The sequence below is a fragment of the Ailuropoda melanoleuca genome, chromosome 16 (assembly GCF_002007445.2).
Source record: "Ailuropoda melanoleuca isolate Jingjing chromosome 16, ASM200744v2, whole genome shotgun sequence".
NCBI lineage: Eukaryota > Metazoa > Chordata > Mammalia > Carnivora > Ursidae > Ailuropoda > Ailuropoda melanoleuca.
In genome coordinates this window covers 12753919-12774902 of record NC_048233.1, presented here as the reverse complement: position 1 = coordinate 12774902, position 20984 = coordinate 12753919, and the positions used below count along the sequence as shown (strand labels likewise).

General features: G+C 44.4%; 1 protein-coding gene across 1 annotated transcript in view; it reads left to right on the top strand.

Annotated features, from left to right (window-relative positions):
• The window catches only part of GRIN2B (glutamate ionotropic receptor NMDA type subunit 2B), a 420098-nt gene extending 406371 nt beyond the window's left edge, over window positions 1–13727 (top strand). The window contains exons 11-14 of the mRNA XM_034645464.1: window positions 3631–3791; window positions 5632–5819; window positions 8405–8643; window positions 10974–13727. Coding sequence (XP_034501355.1) covers window positions 3631–3791; window positions 5632–5819; window positions 8405–8643; window positions 10974–12827 — 2442 coding nt within the window. The 3' untranslated portion in view covers window positions 12828–13727. The remainder of the gene's footprint in view (window positions 1–3630; window positions 3792–5631; window positions 5820–8404; window positions 8644–10973) is intronic.
• Window positions 13728–20984: the final 7257 nt, after the last annotated feature.

The window sequence follows — 20984 nt, the reverse complement described above, 5'->3', positions numbered from 1 at the left end:
TTGTTTAAATCTGAGTTTTATTTAAGCCTCACAAGCTGGGACAAGAATTTTCAAAGAAAAAGCCAAGCTCACTTCTGCCTCTGCTTTGGCTAATTCTGGGGCAGTGCACTCACATTCTTGGTCCCCAGAGCTGGCCTTGTTTAAGGAACAAATTAGAGAATAAGAGTTTTTCATCTTAGGAAACACTGGCTAACATAAGACAATTTTAGATATTAAAAGTTGCATCCTCACAGAAGCAGTTAATGATTTTTAGAATTCACCATGTGCCAGATATCGTGTTGAGTGATTTCCTATATTTATCTTATTATTAATAAAAAATAATGCTTCCAGAAAAATGGGGCTCTGTGAATTTTAGTAACTTGCCCATGTTCACACAGCTGGTCAGAACTAGAAGCCAAACACAAATTATCTGCCTCCAAGACCAGTGCTTTCCAAGGACTGGGCTTTCCCATTCTTTCAGTGCTTGCTGGTTCCTCTGATTGTTTTCTTCTGAAGGATGCTTTCACTCTGAGCCTTGCTCTGTTATCATTCATTTCCTTTAGATTTTTAATAGTTTTAATCGATTTTCAAATATTTTCTCTCCATCGGTGGCTTGTCTCTTCATGATCTTACCTGTGTCTTTCAAAGAGTTCTTAATTTAGATGAAGTCTGATTTTTTTTCCTTTTTTTTTCTTTTTCTTTCTTTTTTTTTTTTTGGTGGATTGTGCTTTTGGTGTCATATGTAGAAATCTTTGTGTAACTTGGGGTTACAAAGACTTTTTTCTGTATTTTCTCCTAGAAGTATTACAGTTCATATTTAGGTGTGTGATTCATTTTGCATTAATTTCTTTGTGTCTCATGAGGTGTGGAATGAAGTTGGTTTTTTGTTTGTTTGTTTGTTTTGCATATGGAAATCTAATCATTCCAGTACCATTTGTTGAAGACACTCCTATCTCCACTTTATCAGCCTTTGCACCGTATATGTGTTGGTCTATGGCTGGGCACTCTACTCTCTTCTGATAATCTCCTATTCTATCCATGCTCATGTCACACTGTCAAGATCAACCATCACTTTATGACAAGTCTAAAAGTCAGGTCTTATAAGTCCTTCAACTTTTTGTCTTTTTTGCAGAGTCATCTTTGGCTATTTCAGGTCCTTGATCATTTCTTTAGTTTTTATTTATTCAAAGACATAGTTATAAAACAACATCTGAAGATAATTTAAAATTTAAGGTTATGAAAGAGTAGTACTTCCATAATCTAGCTTCATCAGGAAGTGAGGTACTCCGGGCATCAGATTCCATTTGGTTAATCAAAATTGTTGCGTATACCTTACGTGGATTGCCAGTTAAAAAAAAAAAAAAAACTAGACACATAGTGATTTATACTGGAATTGAACTGGACATGGTTTCAACTTTCACTGATGTTTCAGAAAATACTTTGGGCCCGAGAATATCTTGGTCATTGTGAACATCAGCTGTCATTGCCCTAGCGAAGTGGAGAATCCTTGATCAAAGGGAGTCCATTTGTTTGTATTTCTGCCTGCCATAGTACGTACTCTGCTTTTGATTTGAGGGATACCTTCTTTCAAACAAGTGAAGTGTTATAATTGACAGTGATATGCGTAGCATTCTGTCTCTTCCAATAAAGCATATCCCTGTTTACTTAAACTTGCTGTCTGTTTGGGGACGGTGAGGAATACTATTAATTAAGCCAGCTGATTCCAGATAATGTTAGCTATTACTACCACTGTGTGACATTGAGCAAATTACTTGTCCTCTTTGCCTCGGTCTTTGTCTGTGAAATGAGAGGTTTGGACTAGTTAACCCTGAGTGGCTTATCCAACTCTAAAATTCTTTCACTCTTTTATTCACTTAAAAATCACAGCCCTTTCAAAACCAATTAAACAAAAACTCTTAATAGCAAAAAGCACTGTGGTAAATCAGACTGGGAGCCTTTTGAGTCAGGAAGTAGTGGTCTTTTGATGCATCGCAGATTGCCTAACACCACTGCATGACTCTGCTTTTAACTATGGCCAACTCTGCGTACTGATGATGGCATTTTCGGTTCCTGGTGCTATGACATTTTGTGGTTTATGAAATCCCCCTATTCTGAGAAGCTCTTGAGCTTTTCAGGTCAAGGGACAGAGAAAGGAGAAAGTCTCCTAAGCCCACACAAGTCCAGAGGATCAGAGTACTCCTGAGTTGGCAGGTTAGATTTTCAAATATATCTCCAAAGTCAATGGTATAGTATTGAAACCAAGAGGACTTTAAATGTCTACAGTGTCTTTCCTATGCCAAGGTACAGCAGAGCTACTCTGGTCATATTCTATCTGATCACTGATGTCCTAGCAGAATGGGAAGTTTGGAGAGTGTGAAGTTTACTGGGGAATGCAGAATATAGACATGAGTTAAAAAAAATTTAAAGAATCTTTATTGAGGACTCACTGTGTGCAAGGTGCTCTGCCAGGCACTTCTTATACATTATATCCTTTCATCCACATAACAGTCTTGAAAATTAGACATTATTTTCTCCCTCTTGCAAATGAGTAAATGGTGCACAGAGAGTTCATGTTTTTTGCCCAAGATCGCACAGTAGTAAGTGGCAGAGCTGATCTTCAACCTATATCTTTCTCAATCTAGAGCTTAAAGTCTTAATGACTATATCAGAGACTAGCTCTCAGAACTTAGCCAGCTCATTTAGTGCATAATTGCATTTGTAGTATGATAGAAACTAAGAACAACAAGTCATTTTGGGTAGACTTGATGGAGGAAAGAACTCACAGAAGGTGCCCTGAAGAAATTGCTTTGAGTTACATTTTGAGATGAAGGACATGAATTGGCCTCAAAAGAAAAGTGAGTTCATGCTGAGGGGACAGACTATATGAGGCCATGAAGATACAAATGAATAAATTATTTGTTCAGGAAGCAATGTACAGACTTACTCATTGCAGGGCAATACCAGAAATAAAGCTGATGTCATAGAGGTGAAAAATCCAGGAGATTTTACGTTGTTATGCTGGGCATTGGAGATCCACTCCCAGTTCTTAAGCAAGGGAAGAAACATAATTAAAACTGTATTTGATTTTACAATTTATTCTATAACTCATGTAGAACAAATATGGGCTTTTAATGCATGAAGGAAGGTCAAGAGAAAATTTCTTAGCAAAATATATTTGATACCCAACGAATTATTTTCAGGAGTACCTCATAGCTCATCTCACTGAAGTCCTGTAGCCTCAAATGGTGCAATGACAATGTATTTAGTCCCCTAAATTAAGAGGCCTGGAAACATATTTTACACAATTTTCAAATATCAAGCTGACTAAACCACTGCGTTTAAGCTGCACCCTCCCATCATCACTGGTATTGTGCAGTATGTGTACATGGAACATGCAGATTGTAGATTAAATCCAGGATTAAGCTAATAGAAAGCTCTCAACAATATGTATTAAATCGAGTTGAAGTCCTCTTTCAGTTAGCATCTGCTGTTCCGAAGTGAGGGCCAATGTATTTGGTGAACTAGAGTTGGGTCCCTTCCATTATAAATCCACGAATGCTAACTTAATATCTCTTCACATTTTCTGAAGCATTTTCTTTCTTTCTCTCTCTCTCTCTCCCTCTCCCTCTCACTCTCTTTCTCTCTCTCCAGTTCCAGAGACCTAATGACTTCTCACCCCCTTTTCGCTTTGGGACTGTGCCCAATGGCAGCACAGAGAGGAATATTCGCAATAACTACGCAGAAATGCATGCCTACATGGGAAAGTTCAACCAGAGGGGTGTAGATGATGCATTGCTCTCCCTGAAAACAGGGTAAGAACTGCTTCCAAGCTCAGAGTCTTTAATATGTTTCTCACATTTATTAAATGTACACTGAATCAGATATATCATGCTTGGGTGCCAGACAAAGTTAAAGCAAAGAAGACTGCATTTGTTTTCTATGGATTTCCAAGTTGAATTTGACAAAACAATGCAGGCCAGTGCACAAAGATTCCTGTGCTATTATATACTTCTATGTATTTTTGTTTTAGAAATTATATTCTACTTGCATTAATGTAACCATGAAACAGGAATGAAATAGCCATAAATGCAGAAGGAAAGGGTCAAGGCTAAGGTTCATGTATTATGCATGAAAAGAAGACCTGTTGACCAGAAGGTGAAAATGATATTTCTGGTGTCTTGTGGACAAGGGAGAAATGAAAGAAGAAAATGGTGAAGGTTTTTAGACAACGAACAGAAGGTGTTGACTGATCTCCAATTCCAGCTTTTGTTGGTGTTCTTTGATCCAGCTTTATACTCTAGAAAGTATTTGTTTGTTAAAAGGAGCTCATGAACTGCAAATACATTGGCTTGCATAATCCCAGCCACATTGGTCCCTTTATTCATTTGGCCTCTCGAAGCCACAGCTGTGGAATAAGACAGATAATTGAGCATTATAGATGTTGGGACTTTGGGGTGAAGGGGTCTTGTAACTGATTTCCCGTGTTGTATGATAACTAGCAGCACTTGGACCTCCCAGTGGCTCCAGTTCTGAGAGAGCCACCCAGATGCATGTTTACTTAAATACTGTTAGACTCTGTCTTATCACCATAAAGTCACAGCAGATACCAGGAGACGGGATTTGAGCTTGGGCGTAGGACAGACTTTGGTAGGTCGCCTGGCCCCTGGTACAACCATAGTTGTCAATCATATCAGAGTTTTGGGTTTTTTGGTGTGCCACTTTTCTATCGGGTACTCATGGGCTTTTTGGAAAATGTTCTGTATCTTAACATACCAGAAAAGGCTTATTTTTTCTCAAGGAGGGATAAAGCTAACTTAGCTTGTAAAAGTGAAGGGGATGATGCATGCTTTTCTTTCTTGCAGACCTCTCTATATTATCTACCTATATGGCTATATCTGGATTTCTTTCTCTACTTTTGATGTGTTTAAATGTTGGTTTGAAATACTGGTCCAGGCCTTCCTGCCCTTACCCCTAGTCTTACTACCTTCCCTACATATTCCTTCCTTGGAAAGCACAATATATAAAGAGATTCTTAGATGTTTTGGAACTTGAGAGATCTGAATTCTTCTATTTGTTGGATTCTCCTATAGTTGTGCACATTTGCTCTTAACACAAGCCTGTGCTGCTACCACCCCGACTACTCATTTCTTTCCTTGTGCTGCAAAACAGAATATTGAAACCTTTCTGACCACAAAAATAGCATTGCACAGCTATTGAAACACATACACCTACACTTATCCCCACTCTGGACTGTAATGAACTGAGAAATGAAAAATGTTATATAAATCTAACCCATGCTATTTGTTGTTATCATCGTGATGGTTACTTTTCATTATTTCGGTTATTATTTTTATTGATTCCTTTTTACTCCTTCTCCTTTCAGACACAGCTTATGAGTTGGCTTCAGGCCCGACTTACATTCTCATCATTCCCAGTGTGAGGGAAAGAACTCCTCCTTTCAACCTGAAATCACATAAAGAACAGCCTGGGATTTAGGCTTTAGATTCTGGCTGAGTTCCAACTTGAGCCTTACTTTGAACCAGTTCTCCCCATCATTTGCTAGAGCCCTACCGCTTCATATTAATGGCTCCATAGGTAGTTTTGTACTAAAATTTCTCCACTGGACTGTTTGTTTGCTTCGTTTTTGTACAGGAAACTGGATGCCTTCATCTATGATGCAGCAGTGCTGAACTACATGGCGGGCAGAGATGAAGGCTGTAAGCTGGTGACCATTGGCAGTGGAAAGGTCTTTGCCTCCACTGGTTATGGCATTGCCATCCAAAAAGATTCTGGGTGGAAGCGCCAGGTGGACCTTGCTATCCTGCAGCTTTTCGGAGATGGTGAGTCAAAGATGGTGGCTCTTCTGATGGCCAGTCCAAAATACCAACCCTTCTTTCTTCTCCACTCCTGTAACCCCTGCCTTTCCAGAAAAGTATTTCACAGTATATTACGAAACTTGGGGGTAGGTACGAGTGTCCTAGGACTGCTGTAACAAAGTACCACCGCTGAGTGGCTTAAATGATAGAAATTTGGCTCACATTTCTAGAGGCCAGAAGTCTAAGATCAAAGTGTCAGCGTTGCTTCCTTCTGCAGGCCTCGAGGGAGAATCTGTTCCATGCCCCTCCCCCAGCTCATGGTGGTTCGCTGGCAATCTTTAGCGTTCCTTCACTTGTAGACATATCACCCCATCTCTGCCTTCATGTTCACATGGCATTTTCCCTACATGCCTGCTGTCTCTCTCTACATGTGTATGTCTGATTTCCGCCATTTTTAAGGATGCCAATTATATTGGATTAGGGGACCACCCTACTCCAGGATGACCTCCTCTTAACTAATTCCATCTACAATTACCTCATTTCCAAATAAAGTCACATTTCAAGGGACTGGAGATTAGGACTTCCAACAGAGGAATTTGGCAGGAGTGGAGGGTACTGGGAAGGTGGACACAATTCAACCCATAACTGGGTGAAATTTGGGAGGGAGGATTAGAGTAGTTGGTCAAGGAGGTATGTCTCAAGATTGCAGGGTATGATCAACCTTTCAGGGGTAAAGTAAGAGAAGCTAGTATTAGATGTTCCAAACAATCTTCTCACATGTGGCCAGAGCAGTGGATAGAACTTCAGAAAGGTTTCTGCTTTTTCTGTGTCCAGAGAAAGGACAGAGAAGTATACTTGTGGCCACCTATCCATTCTTCCCTCTCTCCCATCTTGCTCTTTCAGCTAGAAGACATAGGAATCAGGGACTGGGTCCTCTGAGACAACACTCATAAGGCATTCCCCAGGATCATTCTGGCAGGAGACCGAGCAGTGAACTTGCTTTGAAAAGAAAAAAAAAAAAAACAACTCATCTCCAATTTCATTATACTCATGTCTTCTGTATCCCTCTTCACTTTGTTGTCTAAAGTACCTACCCTTCCTGTTAGCCTCCCAGAAGCTAATCCAGTTATGGGTGAGCAGCCTGACTCTGCTTGGCCCCACAGGCCATCAGCCGGGTGGTTCTCTAAATTGTGTCTACAGAACCTTTGCTGTTAGGGATGAGATAAGAGGCAAAAGAATACAGCTGGATTTTCAGACTCCTGGTGAAGTTGGTTGTTCCACTAGTTAGGAAAATCATGGTTTGATCAAAGAAATGAGTAAAATATGATTTGGTTAACATAGAAATGAGGGGGTTCTAGCTGGAGTGCTAACAGGCCATGTTGGTATGAGGGCTTCTGAAATTCTCATGTAGCTCTCACCCAAAGGCAATACCAGAGCCTCTGTCTATGAGGAAGGATGGCCATAGAGATGACTGGGAGAAGTTGCCAAAGCTCTAGCTGGTTTATGCAAAGTTCAAATTTTTAGCCAGGCTGGAATTATTGGAACAGGCAGCTACCTTCATGTAGTGTTCAGAATTTTGTTTGCCTAGAATTAGATGCATTCTAGGGCAGGTGGATTCCTTCATTTTCCTTTTGTCTAGGGTTTCTGCCTTGCTAATTCCTCATATCCAGTGAAGTGGATAAAGGTTATTGTCCCCGGCCTGAATCGAATTAATCAAAGCTTCCCTAAGTGGTGTTACAAGGAGGCAGGTCTGAATTTGGTGGTCTCGTTTGAGTCAAGCTCGCTCCCCCTTACTCTTAATATTTCTATTTCCCTCTGTAACAAGAGATCAGTAAGTGTGAGGGTCCATGGGGAGTCAGTCAGTTTCTCTGCTTATCTCTCTCTGCCCCTCCTGCCCCAGCCCAATCTGATTTGCATATTTTCAAGAGCAATTTTCTGAATCTCATGTTTGATTAATGTTATTTCTTACTATCTGCAAAATAAAATACAAAGTGCTTACTTAGTCTGATACTCAAGCCCTCAGCAATCTTGCTTCAGCCTTTTTGTTTGGCTTCCTGTGCTTCCTTTTACTCTGGTTGAGCTGTTCTGCATGTCTTTCCCAAATAAGCCTTGTGTTTTCCCACCTTCTTCCCATTGATCATGCCATTTCTGCTGCCAGGAGTGCCTTTTCCTGCAAATAAATTAAAATTCACCCATTTACTATGTCCACCTGCAAGTCCTACCTTCCTCATGAAAACCCACAGGCCATCCCATCCACAAAATTACTCTCATGAATTTGAACCCCTGTTACCCTGCATATTGCTAGTGATATTGATTACTTATATATCAGCTGGCACTGGATAGATAATGGAGAGCAGGGGTAATGCCTAATATCTTTGTGTCACTGCAGTACCCACATTAAGCTGTCACTGAATACTTGTCAAATACATTGATGAGTTAATATATAGTGGTATTAATAAAATTACTGGGAACTTTATTAATTTTCTTTCTGTCTCCCTGTCTCTTTCTCTCTCATGTTTTTCTGTCTCTTCCCCAATACCCCTCTTGTCCCCTTTCTCTGCTCCTCTGTCTTCTCTGTTTACCTGTTTTCCTTTCTGCCGTGTCTCCAGGGGAGATGGAGGAGCTGGAAGCTCTCTGGCTCACTGGCATTTGCCACAACGAAAAGAATGAGGTCATGAGCAGCCAGCTGGACATTGACAACATGGCGGGCGTCTTCTACATGTTGGGGGCAGCCATGGCTCTCAGTCTCATCACCTTCATCTGCGAACACCTTTTCTATTGGCAGTTCCGGCACTGCTTTATGGGTGTCTGTTCTGGCAAGCCTGGCATGGTCTTCTCCATCAGCAGAGTAAGTGGTTTGATTGAGGTGCCGGGGGCTTGTGAAGTGCTTAGTCTAGCACTGTGCAAAGCAGAGAGACCCAGGCAGGCACTAACTCCAGCCTTCTGCAGCTAAAGCCAGAAACTACATCATGAACGTTTCCCCAGGGGGTCGGGTGATATAATTTCAGGTGGCTCAAAAACAACGGGTGATACTATTTTTCCTTCAAGAAACAGCTTTGTGTGTGGGGTTTGGGCATTTGGTTTTCAATAAGAACTGGCAGATCTGTCAAAGTGAAAAATTTGGCCTTCTACCAAATGCCTTCCATCACCATTAGTTAATTCTGTATGGGCTGTATTAATCATTTAATCTTTTTCTTTTTTAAATCACAACTCTATTCAAATAGTGAAATGTAATGTATCTCTCTTATTCTGACATATAAAGATAGATTATTGGTAGTTCCACTCTTCCGCACAGTTTTAAGCACGTGTGAGTTATGGGGGGTTAAAGAGCTTTGCAGGACCTTCAGAAGTAAGTACTGACCCATAAAAAATTTACATTCCAGAAATTTCCTTAATTGGAACAAGAGTATAACTCTTAAGTTCTTCTTTATTTAGGTCTCTTCTAAGTTTCTAGTCCAAAGTGAGGATTTGGGACTCAGTTTTCAATATGAACAAAGGATCACAGGGAAGAGAGGAGGGGAAAAAAAAGCAGGCTTCTTTTAATTTTGTCAGTAAGGTTATGGGATTCATTCATGAGAAGTGACCTCTGATGTCCTTTTAGAATAGAGGTCTAGATTTCAGATATAACTAACTTTGGCTCTAATGGAGTTATGTAAGAAAATGGATTTCTCATTAAGTTGTTCTATCTTTTCATCATTTTCTATAGTATTTTAGTGATAGAGAACAGTTTCCTCTCTGGCTGTGAACTGATTCAAGCCATTCAGTAAGCAAGCAGGAGGAAGGAACGTGTGGTCCCTGAGCCACATTGCTCCACTGTGTGGTCCTTTCTAAGGTCCCAGATAGGGTGCTGGCAGAAGCAGTGGGAGCTGGCGGCCTGTAATAGAAATCCCATTCATAGACCTGCAGCACAATTAAGACTTCCGCAGAGGAAAAACGCTCAGCACTTTCCCTTGGCCGCAACCAAGAAGCGTTAGAAACCAGAAAGTAACCTTACCTTGAAGATCTCGCGTCTCGCTACTGCCCTCTGGGACGGCGAGGCTCACCTCACCTAAACCTCTCTTCTTGCCCACTTAACTGCAATTCTCCATTCTAATCTCTGCTCTCCTCCCCATCCATCGGGGCAACTTCCCTTCCAAATCAATCCCCTTTGTTTCAAAGACACAATTCAAATGACCTCCCCTTCACATATTTCCCTTGCCAGGGAGAAAAGTTCCAAATGTGTCCACCTTTCAAGGCAGGGAGCAAGACATTAGCAGGTTAGCTTGACTTGGGACTTGACCCCAACCCATTACCTCTCCTGGATGGTGTTCTTCAAGGCTGCACCAGGGAGTTCTCAATCAATAGTAATTTGTCACGATATTAATTATGTATGATAAGATTAAGCTAGTGAGAAAGTATAAGAAGGAAACCAGGAGCTAAGGAGAATAAATGAGAGGCTCAACAAGGGAATTATTTATTCCTATTTAGTACTTGATATCTGTCCCAGTTCTGCCCTCCCACGTTGTAGGGCTCAGCGGGAGAAAAATCCTTCTTTGACCCCAGGGCTCTCTGACTCTCTCTGTGAATTTGGTTCATGCTTGGCTCAAGAAGAGAACTGCTCAGCCATTCTTTGGTGACCAAAATCCTAAAAACCACTCAAAGGTTGTCAGAGCTGGAAAAGAGTGGCTCTTGTGAACTCCGAGCTCCCCTGTGCTATCCCGCCAGCCGAGGGTGGCCGGCCGCGGCAGAACAACCCCAACATCTGTGGTGCATAACTGTCGATGTCCAGGCAGCTGACAATAATTTTTGCCATCCATTGATATCACAACCTCATTTTTAAGATGCAGAAACCTGGGCCTAGGAAGGAAAATCAATGCAAGTCAGTGGTGGGGTGGCGGCGTTAGAATGTCATGTCTTATGATTCCAGTCTATCTGCTCAAGTCACTTGGAATGGCTGTGTCCCCTCTCGCAGAGCCAGACCACTAAGCTTAGCTCATGCTACGAAACTGGCTCAATCCTGGTGATAAATCAGGCAAGCTTCTATCCACACCGTTCTATGAGTATACTAAGACCGCTTCATGTTTTCCCTGACCTTTCTTCTCCAGTGAGACAGTTAGTAGCGAGGGAGGGGCGAGTGTTGTCTGTGTCATTTCCAGCCTCGCTGGAGACCTGACCCGTCTCCTCCTCTTCTCGCTCCAGGGTATCTACAGCTGCATCCATGGAGTGGCAATCGAGGAGCGCCAGTCCGTGATGAACTCCCCCACCGCGACCATGAACAACACACACTCCAACATCCTGCGCCTGCTCCGCACGGCCAAGAACATGGCCAACCTGTCTGGTGTGAACGGCTCCCCCCAGAGCGCCCTGGACTTCATCCGACGGGAGTCATCCGTCTACGACATCTCCGAGCACCGCCGCAGCTTCACGCATTCCGACTGCAAATCCTACAACAACCCGCCGTGCGAGGAGAACCTCTTCAGCGACTACATCAGTGAGGTGGAGAGAACTTTTGGTAACCTGCAGCTGAAGGACAGCAACGTGTACCAAGATCATTATCACCACCACCACCGGCCCCACAGCATCGGCAGCGCCAGCTCCATCGACGGGCTCTACGACTGCGACAACCCGCCTTTCACCACCCAGCCACGGTCCATCAGCAAGAAGCCCCTGGACGTTGGCCTGCCCTCCTCCAAACACAGCCAGCTAAGCGACCTGTACGGCAAGTTCTCCTTCAAGAGCGACCGCTACAGTGGCCACGATGACCTGATCCGCTCGGACGTGTCCGACATCTCCACCCACACGGTCACCTACGGAAACATCGAGGGCAATGCCGCCAAGAGGCGTAAGCAGCAATACAAGGACAGCCTGAAGAAGCGGCCGGCCTCGGCCAAGTCCCGACGGGAGTTTGACGAGATCGAGCTGGCCTACCGCCGCCGGCCACCCCGCTCCCCTGACCACAAGCGTTACTTCAGGGACAAGGAAGGGCTCCGGGACTTCTACCTGGACCAGTTCCGCCCGAAGGAGAACTCCCCGCACTGGGAGCACGTGGACCTGACGGATATCTACAAGGAGCAGAGCGAGGACTTCAAGCGCGACTCGGTCAGCGGAGGCGGGCCCTGTACCAACAGGTCTCACCTCAAGCATGGGGCGGGCGACAAACACGGCGTGGTCAGCGGGGTCCCGGCTCCCTGGGAGAAGAACCTGACCAACGTGGATTGGGAGGAGCGCTCCGGGGGCAACTTCTGCCGCAGCTGCCCGTCCAAGCTGCACAACTACTCCACGGCGGTGACCGGGCAGAACTCGGGCCGGCAGGCGTGCATCCGGTGCGAGGCCTGCAAGAAAGCAGGCAACCTGTATGACATCAGCGAGGACAACTCCCTGCAGGAGCTGGACCAGCCGGCCGCCCCTGTGGCGGTGCCATCCAATGCCCCCGGCGCCAAGTACCCCCAGAGCCCGACCAACTCCAAGGCCCAGAAGAAGACCCGGAACAAACTGCGCCGGCAGCACTCCTACGACACCTTCGTGGACCTGCAGAAGGAAGAAGCCGCCTTGGCCCCGCGCAGCGTGAGCCTGAAAGACAAGGGCCGCTTCCTGGATGGGAGTCCCTACGCCCACATGTTTGAGATGCCAGCTGGCGAGAGCACCTTTGCCAACAGCAAGTCCTCAGTGCCCACCGCCGGACACCACCACCACAACAACCCCAGCGGCTACATGCTCAGCAAGTCGCTCTACCCCGACCGGGTCACGCAAAACCCTTTCATCCCCACTTTCGGGGACGACCAGTGCTTGCTCCATGGCAGCAAATCCTACTTCTTCAGGCAGCCCACGGTGGCGGGGGCGCCGAAAGCCAGGCCAGACTTCCGTGCCCTTGTCACCAACAAGCCGGTGGTCTCGGCCCTTCACGGGGCTGTGCCAGGCCGTTTCCAGAAAGACATCTGTATAGGGAACCAGTCCAACCCCTGTGTGCCTAACAACAAAAACCCCAGGGCTTTCAATGGCTCCAGCAATGGGCATGTTTATGAGAAACTTTCTAGTATTGAGTCTGATGTCTGAGTGAGGGAAGAGAGAGGTGTTAAGGTGGGTACGGGAGGGTGGGGCTGTGGGCGTGTGGTGCGCATGTCACGGAGGGTGACGGGGGTGAACTTGGTTCCCATTTGCTCCTTTCTTGTTGTTTTCCTTTATTTACGGAATCCTGGAGTTCTGATTCCTTCTGAGGGCAACCCTGGTGACCAGCACCGTGTCCCCTCCCTTTCCAGTTCTCTCCTCCCTCCCCACCTGTCAGTCGTTCCTGGTCCTGGGAAAGAGTACAGTGGGCTCGCTCAGCACAGCACCGGGAGGGCAAAGTGGTGAGAGGAGGTGGCTGCACGCAGGCTTCCTCCCAGCGTGGAAGGACTGTTTGCCACCCACTTGGCGTGAAGCAGGGAGACCCAAAAGGAGGCCACGTGAGCACAGGATAGCTCTTCCCAAACGGATCTTTAGGGTTAGGTGAGAAAGCAAAAGTGTCCAAATACGAGCATTTAGCATACTGCCTGTGAATGCAAAGAGGCTTTTGCTAAATTCTTGTCACTTAGGTGGCGTCTGTTTAGGGATTGTGTGCCACGCACAGGGCAGGAGGCCATGTGTGTTTATATATAAGCCAAAAAAGTAAAATGTCTGTTTCAATTCCATGAGACCCATTGGTGGTGAACTGGGACAAAAAGGTCACGGGTGGATGACGGAGAGCACTTCAGAGCCATGCTCCATGGTGCATTCGAGACAAGAGAGGATGGACTGCATGTGCATGAGTGTCCGTGTACACTTGTACGTGCATGTCGTCTACACAGGCACGCAGTCAGGGGCCTGTACGTGTAGACGAGGCAACCTTGACTCACAACGCCGTTTCTTTCTACATCCCTAAACAGTGTGCTCATTTTGGCTTATATACAAACAGAGATGGTCGTATGTTACCTGAATGTTGGCTGTCTCTCCCCTTCACCCTTCCTGAACAAGGAGAATGGAAGTTCTTGACAGAGAAGATGATGCGGTCTAGACAAAAAGATGATGAACCATCCTACAAGAGCAAGGTACAAAAGTAACTCCTCCGTGGTTCAACCCACTTTGACCGAGAACTTTCCAGGAAAGCGAAAGGGAGACAGAAGCAGCCATGATTCTTTTGCCCACACGCGAGAGCAAAAGATCCTCTAAAGATTTACTGAGCTTTTTACACCTTCAGCTAACCGAGTTTTGGGGAGGAGCTAAGTCAGGCTTGAAGAATAGGGGAGTTGTGCGTGGTAAGGTAAGTGAGAGAGGGGGATGTTTTCAGTGCTTTGATCCCTTCTTACTTAACCTGGAGCTAGGAGAGCTTGTGCCACAGAATTGATCACAACTGACAGGGACCAGACGGTTAAGGGGAATGAGCTTGCTCCATGAGTACAGCTCAGGAGATGTGGAGGGAAGGGAAGAGATTTGGAAGTGGAGAGGGTAGGAGGGGAGGGACTCCCTCACTACCCCGCTGGGTCTGGCTCCCTGAGAATGTGACATTGAGCCCAATGTGGACACTCTCAGTAGAAGCCCTTCCACCTTCCTGCAACCCCTTCTTTCCCTCCCAGGTGTACCATTCGAGATTAAAAAATATATATATAAATATGTATATTTATATATATGTAGAGAGAAAACTCCAGGGATGAGGGTACTGGCAGATGCGATGCCCCCTTCACTAAGTTGGACACTTGCGAAGGGAAATGAGTATTTGTCACTGCCTGTCATGAAACTTGGGGAGGGGGTGCTCTGTGGGTCAGCTCCACTGTCCTGCCTTCCTCCCCTTACCCAGGGTGGCAGCCACAGAGCCCCGGGTCTGTTTGGAAGCTTGACTGCAGGATCTCCATGTCGCACACAGGACACATAAACCAGAAAGGTGCTCATCCTCCTCTGGAAGGAAGCTGCCATGTCTCTTCACGTCACACCCTCCAGGGCTGCTCTTTGCCTTCCTGTTTGCCCTGACTCACCCCCCTTCCTCATTCCCTGCCCTTGACTGCTGTCCCCTGTCCTCCTCCTTGATTTTTACCTCAGTATCTTTCATTTTAAAGCCAACTGAAGGCCTTGTAAAGCTATGTTTTCTTTCTAAAACGAACCTGGGGGCAAGGGGCTGAGCCTCTCACAGATTTGGAGAGAGGAACGCGCAGTGCTTTACCTTAGATTCAAGGAAGGACTTTGAGAGAGAGGACAGAGGGCGTGAGGCGTCTCCAGGAGGAAGAAGGAGAAGGGCCATATAAACATTGCTTCACCCTGACTCTGTCCGAGGTCAGGGGCTCCTCCCCTCACTCTTCCTCTTACCTCACCCCTTTCAAATAAAAAACCAAACCAACTAAACCTAGCGAACAGCAATCTAGAACAAAGGGGGCTCTGTCGGTCTCCACTGGTGACAGAAATCAAGATGGTGTTTATTTCATATGTAAATATTTTGTTTTCTAATTAATTTTGTATAGATAAAGTGTTCTCTTGTGAGTATTCAGGGTGGTGGGCTGGAGGGAGTGGGGTGGGGATGGGAATGAAGAGGGGGGAAAAGTGTTTTGTTATGGGTTTTCATTTTCCATTGGGGAAATTGTTTTGTATGGCTTTTGCTTCAGGGTGTCTGGGGACAAGTGTATGTGAATGGAGGCCACCGTGGTGAAAAAGCCAGGGAAAAATAATTTGTGTCCATGCCTCCCCACCTCACCAGTCTTCTTGGTCCATGAGAAGTGTTCATGCCCGTCCACCTGGGCTTGTCACTGGGTCCAGTTTGGCTCTAAGCAAAACCCAGGTCCAGCTCCTATCTCCTAGGTAGACCACAGATTACCAGCATTCCATGCAAAGTCAGGCTGGTGGCACCATATTTTCCCTGTTAGCACCTAGGGTAGGAAAGATTCCCAAAAGGGCTTAAATCAGAATTGAGGTCAAATTAACCCTCAGTCTTGATGTGGCTGAGAGGCTTCAGGAAGCTCAGTCCTGAGAAATCTCCCAAATACCCCCTTGTGATGTTTAACAACCATCTCAACCAACTCTTTCCTTCCTGGTACCTGAGTACTGGCCCTCTCCTTATTCCCTCCCTCACTCCTTAGGTATCAGCACTGCAAGCACACCCAGAAAATTCCTACTAAGTCTACTCTTTGAAGCATGTGATATCTGGTTACAAGGAGGTAGCACTGGATATATGTCTTACAAATATGCATGCTTTTCTAGAAAAGATTACCAGATCTGCTCAAAACGCAGTGGCCAGATGATTGTCTTAGAAAGGTTGCAGAAGTTGGTTTTAGAAGTAGATGGGTGGGTATGTGAGGGACGGTGCCAATAGTGACTTTATTTTGCCCTGTCCTCATTTCTGCCCTCAGGAAGGTGCTATTTGCTTTGAGCCAGGGATTCATAACCTGACCTTGGATTAACCAGACAAACTGAATTTCTTTCACTGGATTATTTGTTTTGTGAAGGGTGGCAGCCTCTCTCTATCTACCATGGGATGAAATGTCCAAATCCTTTTAGGCAAGATGTTACATCCTATTTTGTCCTATCCTCCCATCGTCAAAAGCTGTCAGCTGGATAATTTCATTTTTTTAAACCTTTTGTTTGGCCCCCTTGGTCATCTCTCTTCAGCTGGATGTTTGAATTGGGACCAAATAAGGTATTCATTGGCCTGCTCAAGAAAACTTTAAGGATGGCCAAGCATTGTCAAGTTGTAGATGTTAATTCATTCCAAAACAATAAGCCAGTAAAATGCATGAGGATGAATTCAGCAGTAAGCCCCTTCTTTTCCACAGATGGGTCTGGATAAAGACCCAATCTATCCAAAACTGTGAGATTCCACAGACACTCCCGAGAGCACCAATTGTTCCAATTTTCTTTAGAATCCATGCTTTCTATCTTTGGTGTCCTCTGTCATTCCCTTCCACTAGGAAGTGGGTTGGTGGGTGTGATCCTGTATCCTTTCAGTGGCAACACTTAAATCTCACATTTCCACCAACCTCAGATGATGTTCCCCTTGAATTTGCCTGAGTCAAGACTGTGCACACCCTTCAGAGTGATGCATGTACAGTGGATCTCGTAATTTCAAAGTATGTCACTGTGTATCCTCAGCCAGAACGTGGGAAACATTCTTGATGTAGATTCCCCTGTACTGGCCAAAGCCATGTTGTGCTTGGGGGGAAAAATCCCGGATGATTCCATTAAGTGTTGGTGGTGTCAGTAGTGCCAAAACGCATGTATAATGTGATAAAATAGGAGTCTTCTATACAACTAAGTGAATATCACCTGCCCAGTCTTCTGTGGCCACGGGGAGTTGCCCAAGGTGGAATTCTCCACGTGGGAGGTGAAGAAACTACTACCAAAACTGCAGCGTGCTGGTCACCTGCACATCTCACTTAAGAACTAGGGTTTCTTTGGTTTTGCTTTTTGTTTGGCTTTTAGTTAGTTCAAGATTTAGGGACAGAATAACCAGATTGTTTGGGTAATAGCCTTTGGAAAAATGCTATTCCAGAACTCACTTTATTCTTTTAATCCCCATCTTTGTAAGAAAGCCCTTCGTTGCTTGTGTTTGATGTGTTAGGAAGTGTTCACATGTGTGCGTACATGATGCAGCTGCAGGGCTATTGATGAATGCACTGGGCATTTCCAGCTCTTGTGGCCATAACTTCTGTGCTTTCTGAGCCCAAAGCCATATAAGAAACGTGCGCTCAGTAGACTGCCAGACACTTTGGTAGAACATTTGCGTTCTTCACCTGAGCGTCAGAGACTCTTCTTTTTGTCTAAGGAACAGATTGCAGATGACAAGCAGCTAAAGGTGGACAGTTACACTGGAATGGGTCTGGCCTTACAAATGGTATATGATCCATGGTGTGACTTCAGAGGTCCTGAGAGGAACATTCCTTTTCATTTCCCTCCTCACTTCAACTACTGGCTTCCTAAACACATTTATTCCTCTAGCACTGAGCTGCTCATCTGTTGTCTAGATGAAAATAATCCCAGGAAGAGTGACATATTAAGCCATATTAGGGATTTATACATTTAAACACATAGTTTACATTAGGATTCTCATTTCTTTTCCTGGGAATAATAATACAGGAGAAGATAGTCATGATATATAAGAGGAAGAGAGCAAAGAACACTGAGCATAACAGAGAAGGCAGTAAAAATGCAGGTCCCAGAGTATAAAGACATTTAAACCATCTCATCCTCTACCTGCTTTTATTTAAGGCTCATGTGATGCAGGGATAGGACTCCAAGGTAGGAATTGTTTTAAATAAGCAGTCACATGTGTGTGTAGTTTTTGAGTTTCTAAATTCAGTACCTTAAAGGGCGGGTTAAGAATTAGGACCCTTTCCACAGAAAATAGAAGACTGTAGCTTCTCCTCCCTTATAGGTGACTGAGAAGGCAGCTAGAAAGTTCAAACTGAATCAATGTTTGATAATAAAAGGGTACTTTACTTATCTGTTCTCTGTCCCAATTCAATTAATCTTCCAATTTAGCGGTTGTTCTATGCTCCGTATGTCCCCACTTCTGTAGGGGGTGCCCAGTGATCTCAGCACACACTAACAGTTAAGGAGCTACTGTACTACCAGGTGCTACTTAACCAGGGGGCAATTCTTTCTTACACCTACCAGATATCTGGGACATGACTAAGATGTAGATTCATCAGTCTGACAGCTTCTAATGCCAATCTAGATCTAGGATTCCATTCCAGTTTGGGGGTTCCAACATTATATAAAATCATGAGATATCTGAATACATCCCACCTCCATCCCAGTCCAACCACATTGACTCAACCACACAGGAGACCTACGGATTCTATCACTTAAAGTATCTAGGCCTACCTATTGTCAATACAAAGAACTCTCCTCCCAAGAAAAAGCCTTAAAGGGAAGTCAATGCTATTTCCATGCCTCGGAGACATTAGTGAAGTTTGGAGACTCTAATTTATGATATTGAAGCAAGGAAAAAGAATTTTATCCAAAGAGTGTTGGGTTAGGACAGCAGAACTGGGATGAAGTGGGAAAAGTTAGAAATCATCCCCATTTCTCTGCCAGAATGTCCATTTGCATCCATTTCAGAGCTCATCACAGTGAGTTGCTGGCACTGTTTTGTGGTTTAAAACATAAATGCTGGTGTGATTACAAAGGTGAGGACTCCTGATGAGACCTGAAGGTGGAAAGCAGAGTGGATGAGTAGAATTCCCCACAGCCTTGGGACTCTGGTGTGTAGAATCTGTATTTTGGCAAAGGAAACAAATAGAATTCAGCGCCAGGATTAAGGGTAAAAGCACAGCACTAAGCCCAATTTAAAACTGTTATTTTCAAGATTTGGTTTCCACACTTCAAACCTGCACTTTATTTTTAATTATTTTAATAGCATTATGATGTAGGGGGTGAAGCAGATTCCAGTACTATGCAGGAGACAAAAATAAAAGCTCTAATTAAGTACATTAGTTCAATTAAGCCAATATCTATTGAGCACATACTATGCCCCCAGGCTGGTAACATGAAGAATAAAAAAGATTTTCAAATGGAGTACATTATACTCACATATAATATATGAATGCAAAAGTCTCAAACATTTAAATATATGGATTATGTTTGTATAAACAGATATGCATAAATTAATATATTTATACATGCAAGTTTTAATTTTTTCTGGCTTAAAGGTATGAGTAAAAGGTATTAGCCATTATGCTGTTTTAAAAAAACACTGCAGAGATTCAGCTCTCCCCATCACAGGCAGGCCTGGACCTCTTTATCTGGAACCATTCCACCTCCCGGGTCTGAAGCTCTGAAGTTCCCTCTCTGACGACAGCCTTACATTTTCTGTATCTTAATCTGCCTTCCTTTATGCTCCCTCTGCCATTCTGGTCCATCAACTGCTCTGACTGCAGTTACTGTCCTCTTTGGTCTAGTCCTGTGTTCATCCACATCAGCAATATTCTTAGCAGCACTCTCTTCTCTTGCCTTCTCACCACACCTAATTGCTTTTTCCCTTAGATTTTTATTTATTTTAGAGAAAGAGAGCACGTGAGCTAGGTAGGGTAGGAGCAGAAGGAGAGAGACAAGCAGAGTCCACACTGAGCTGGAGCCCGACACGGGGCTTGATCTCATGATCTGGAGATCATGACCTTAGCCAAAACCAAGAGTTGGATGCTTAACCAGCTGAGCCACCCAGGCACCCCTCTAATTACTTTTCTAATTCTGCATCCCATTCTGCCATCATCTATTGCCTTCAAAAACAGAGGGTCTTCTACCTATGCTAGGAGCGCAGATTCAATCCTTTCTGTCTCACCTGAACCCTATCCACCTTCATCTTTTTTATTTCTCCAGTGTAAACTCCACGTCACATTCGCCAAGTGACTGTTAAACTTGGTTTCTGTGTTCTTTTCATTTTCATCTCCTCTCTTTCAATAAACAGTCTTTCCTACTGTAATCCTAAGAAAAGATTTTTTGGGTTGTCACATAACCTCTTCTCTGTACCTCTAAATTCCTGCTGTCCTTCATTCATCTTTTCCGTCCTCCCTCCCAGCTCAGTGTTCTTCATGCCTGTGCTCTGATGCTTACTCTCTGACCTGTCCTGAGGTCCACTCCAGCCAGCAGTACTTCTTTTGTGAGTCCTTCATCTCTTCCACACATCTGCCTACCGCCACCTCTGACAGCATCGCCTAGTCCTACCACCATCTCTAAGAACAAATCCTACAACAGTCCCTAATGGCAAATCTCTCAATCCAATTAGACTCTTGAATTCCTGTCCTCTATCTTTTCACTTTCCAAACTTCCCCAAAGGGTAGCCTGTCATCACTTCGTCACCTAATGCTCATGGCTTAACCTTTAAAAGTAGGTTGCCACTCTATTGAAACTACTCTGTGGCAGCATTCCAGTGAACTTTGTGTTACAAAATCCAATAACCCGTTCTTCTCCCTCCTCTTCGCTTCATGAATGGTAACCTAAATTTACCATTGGGAAGCAGCATGTTCTGGTTCTAATCCTAGCCCTCTGGTTCTCTCTCCGTATTCTCTTGCTGGTTCTGCTCTTCCTTCTGTCCCCTCAGCATTGACTTGCAGTGGTGTTCTGAGCTTGACCCTCTTGCCCTCCTTATCTCCATGCTTCTGTAGCAATATTTTTGTCTTCCACCACTTGACAACTTTCTGGGGATAAATACCAAATCTTCGCACCTAGACTCTCCTTTTCACTTCAGCTTAATGCATATATTTCCAATCACTTCCT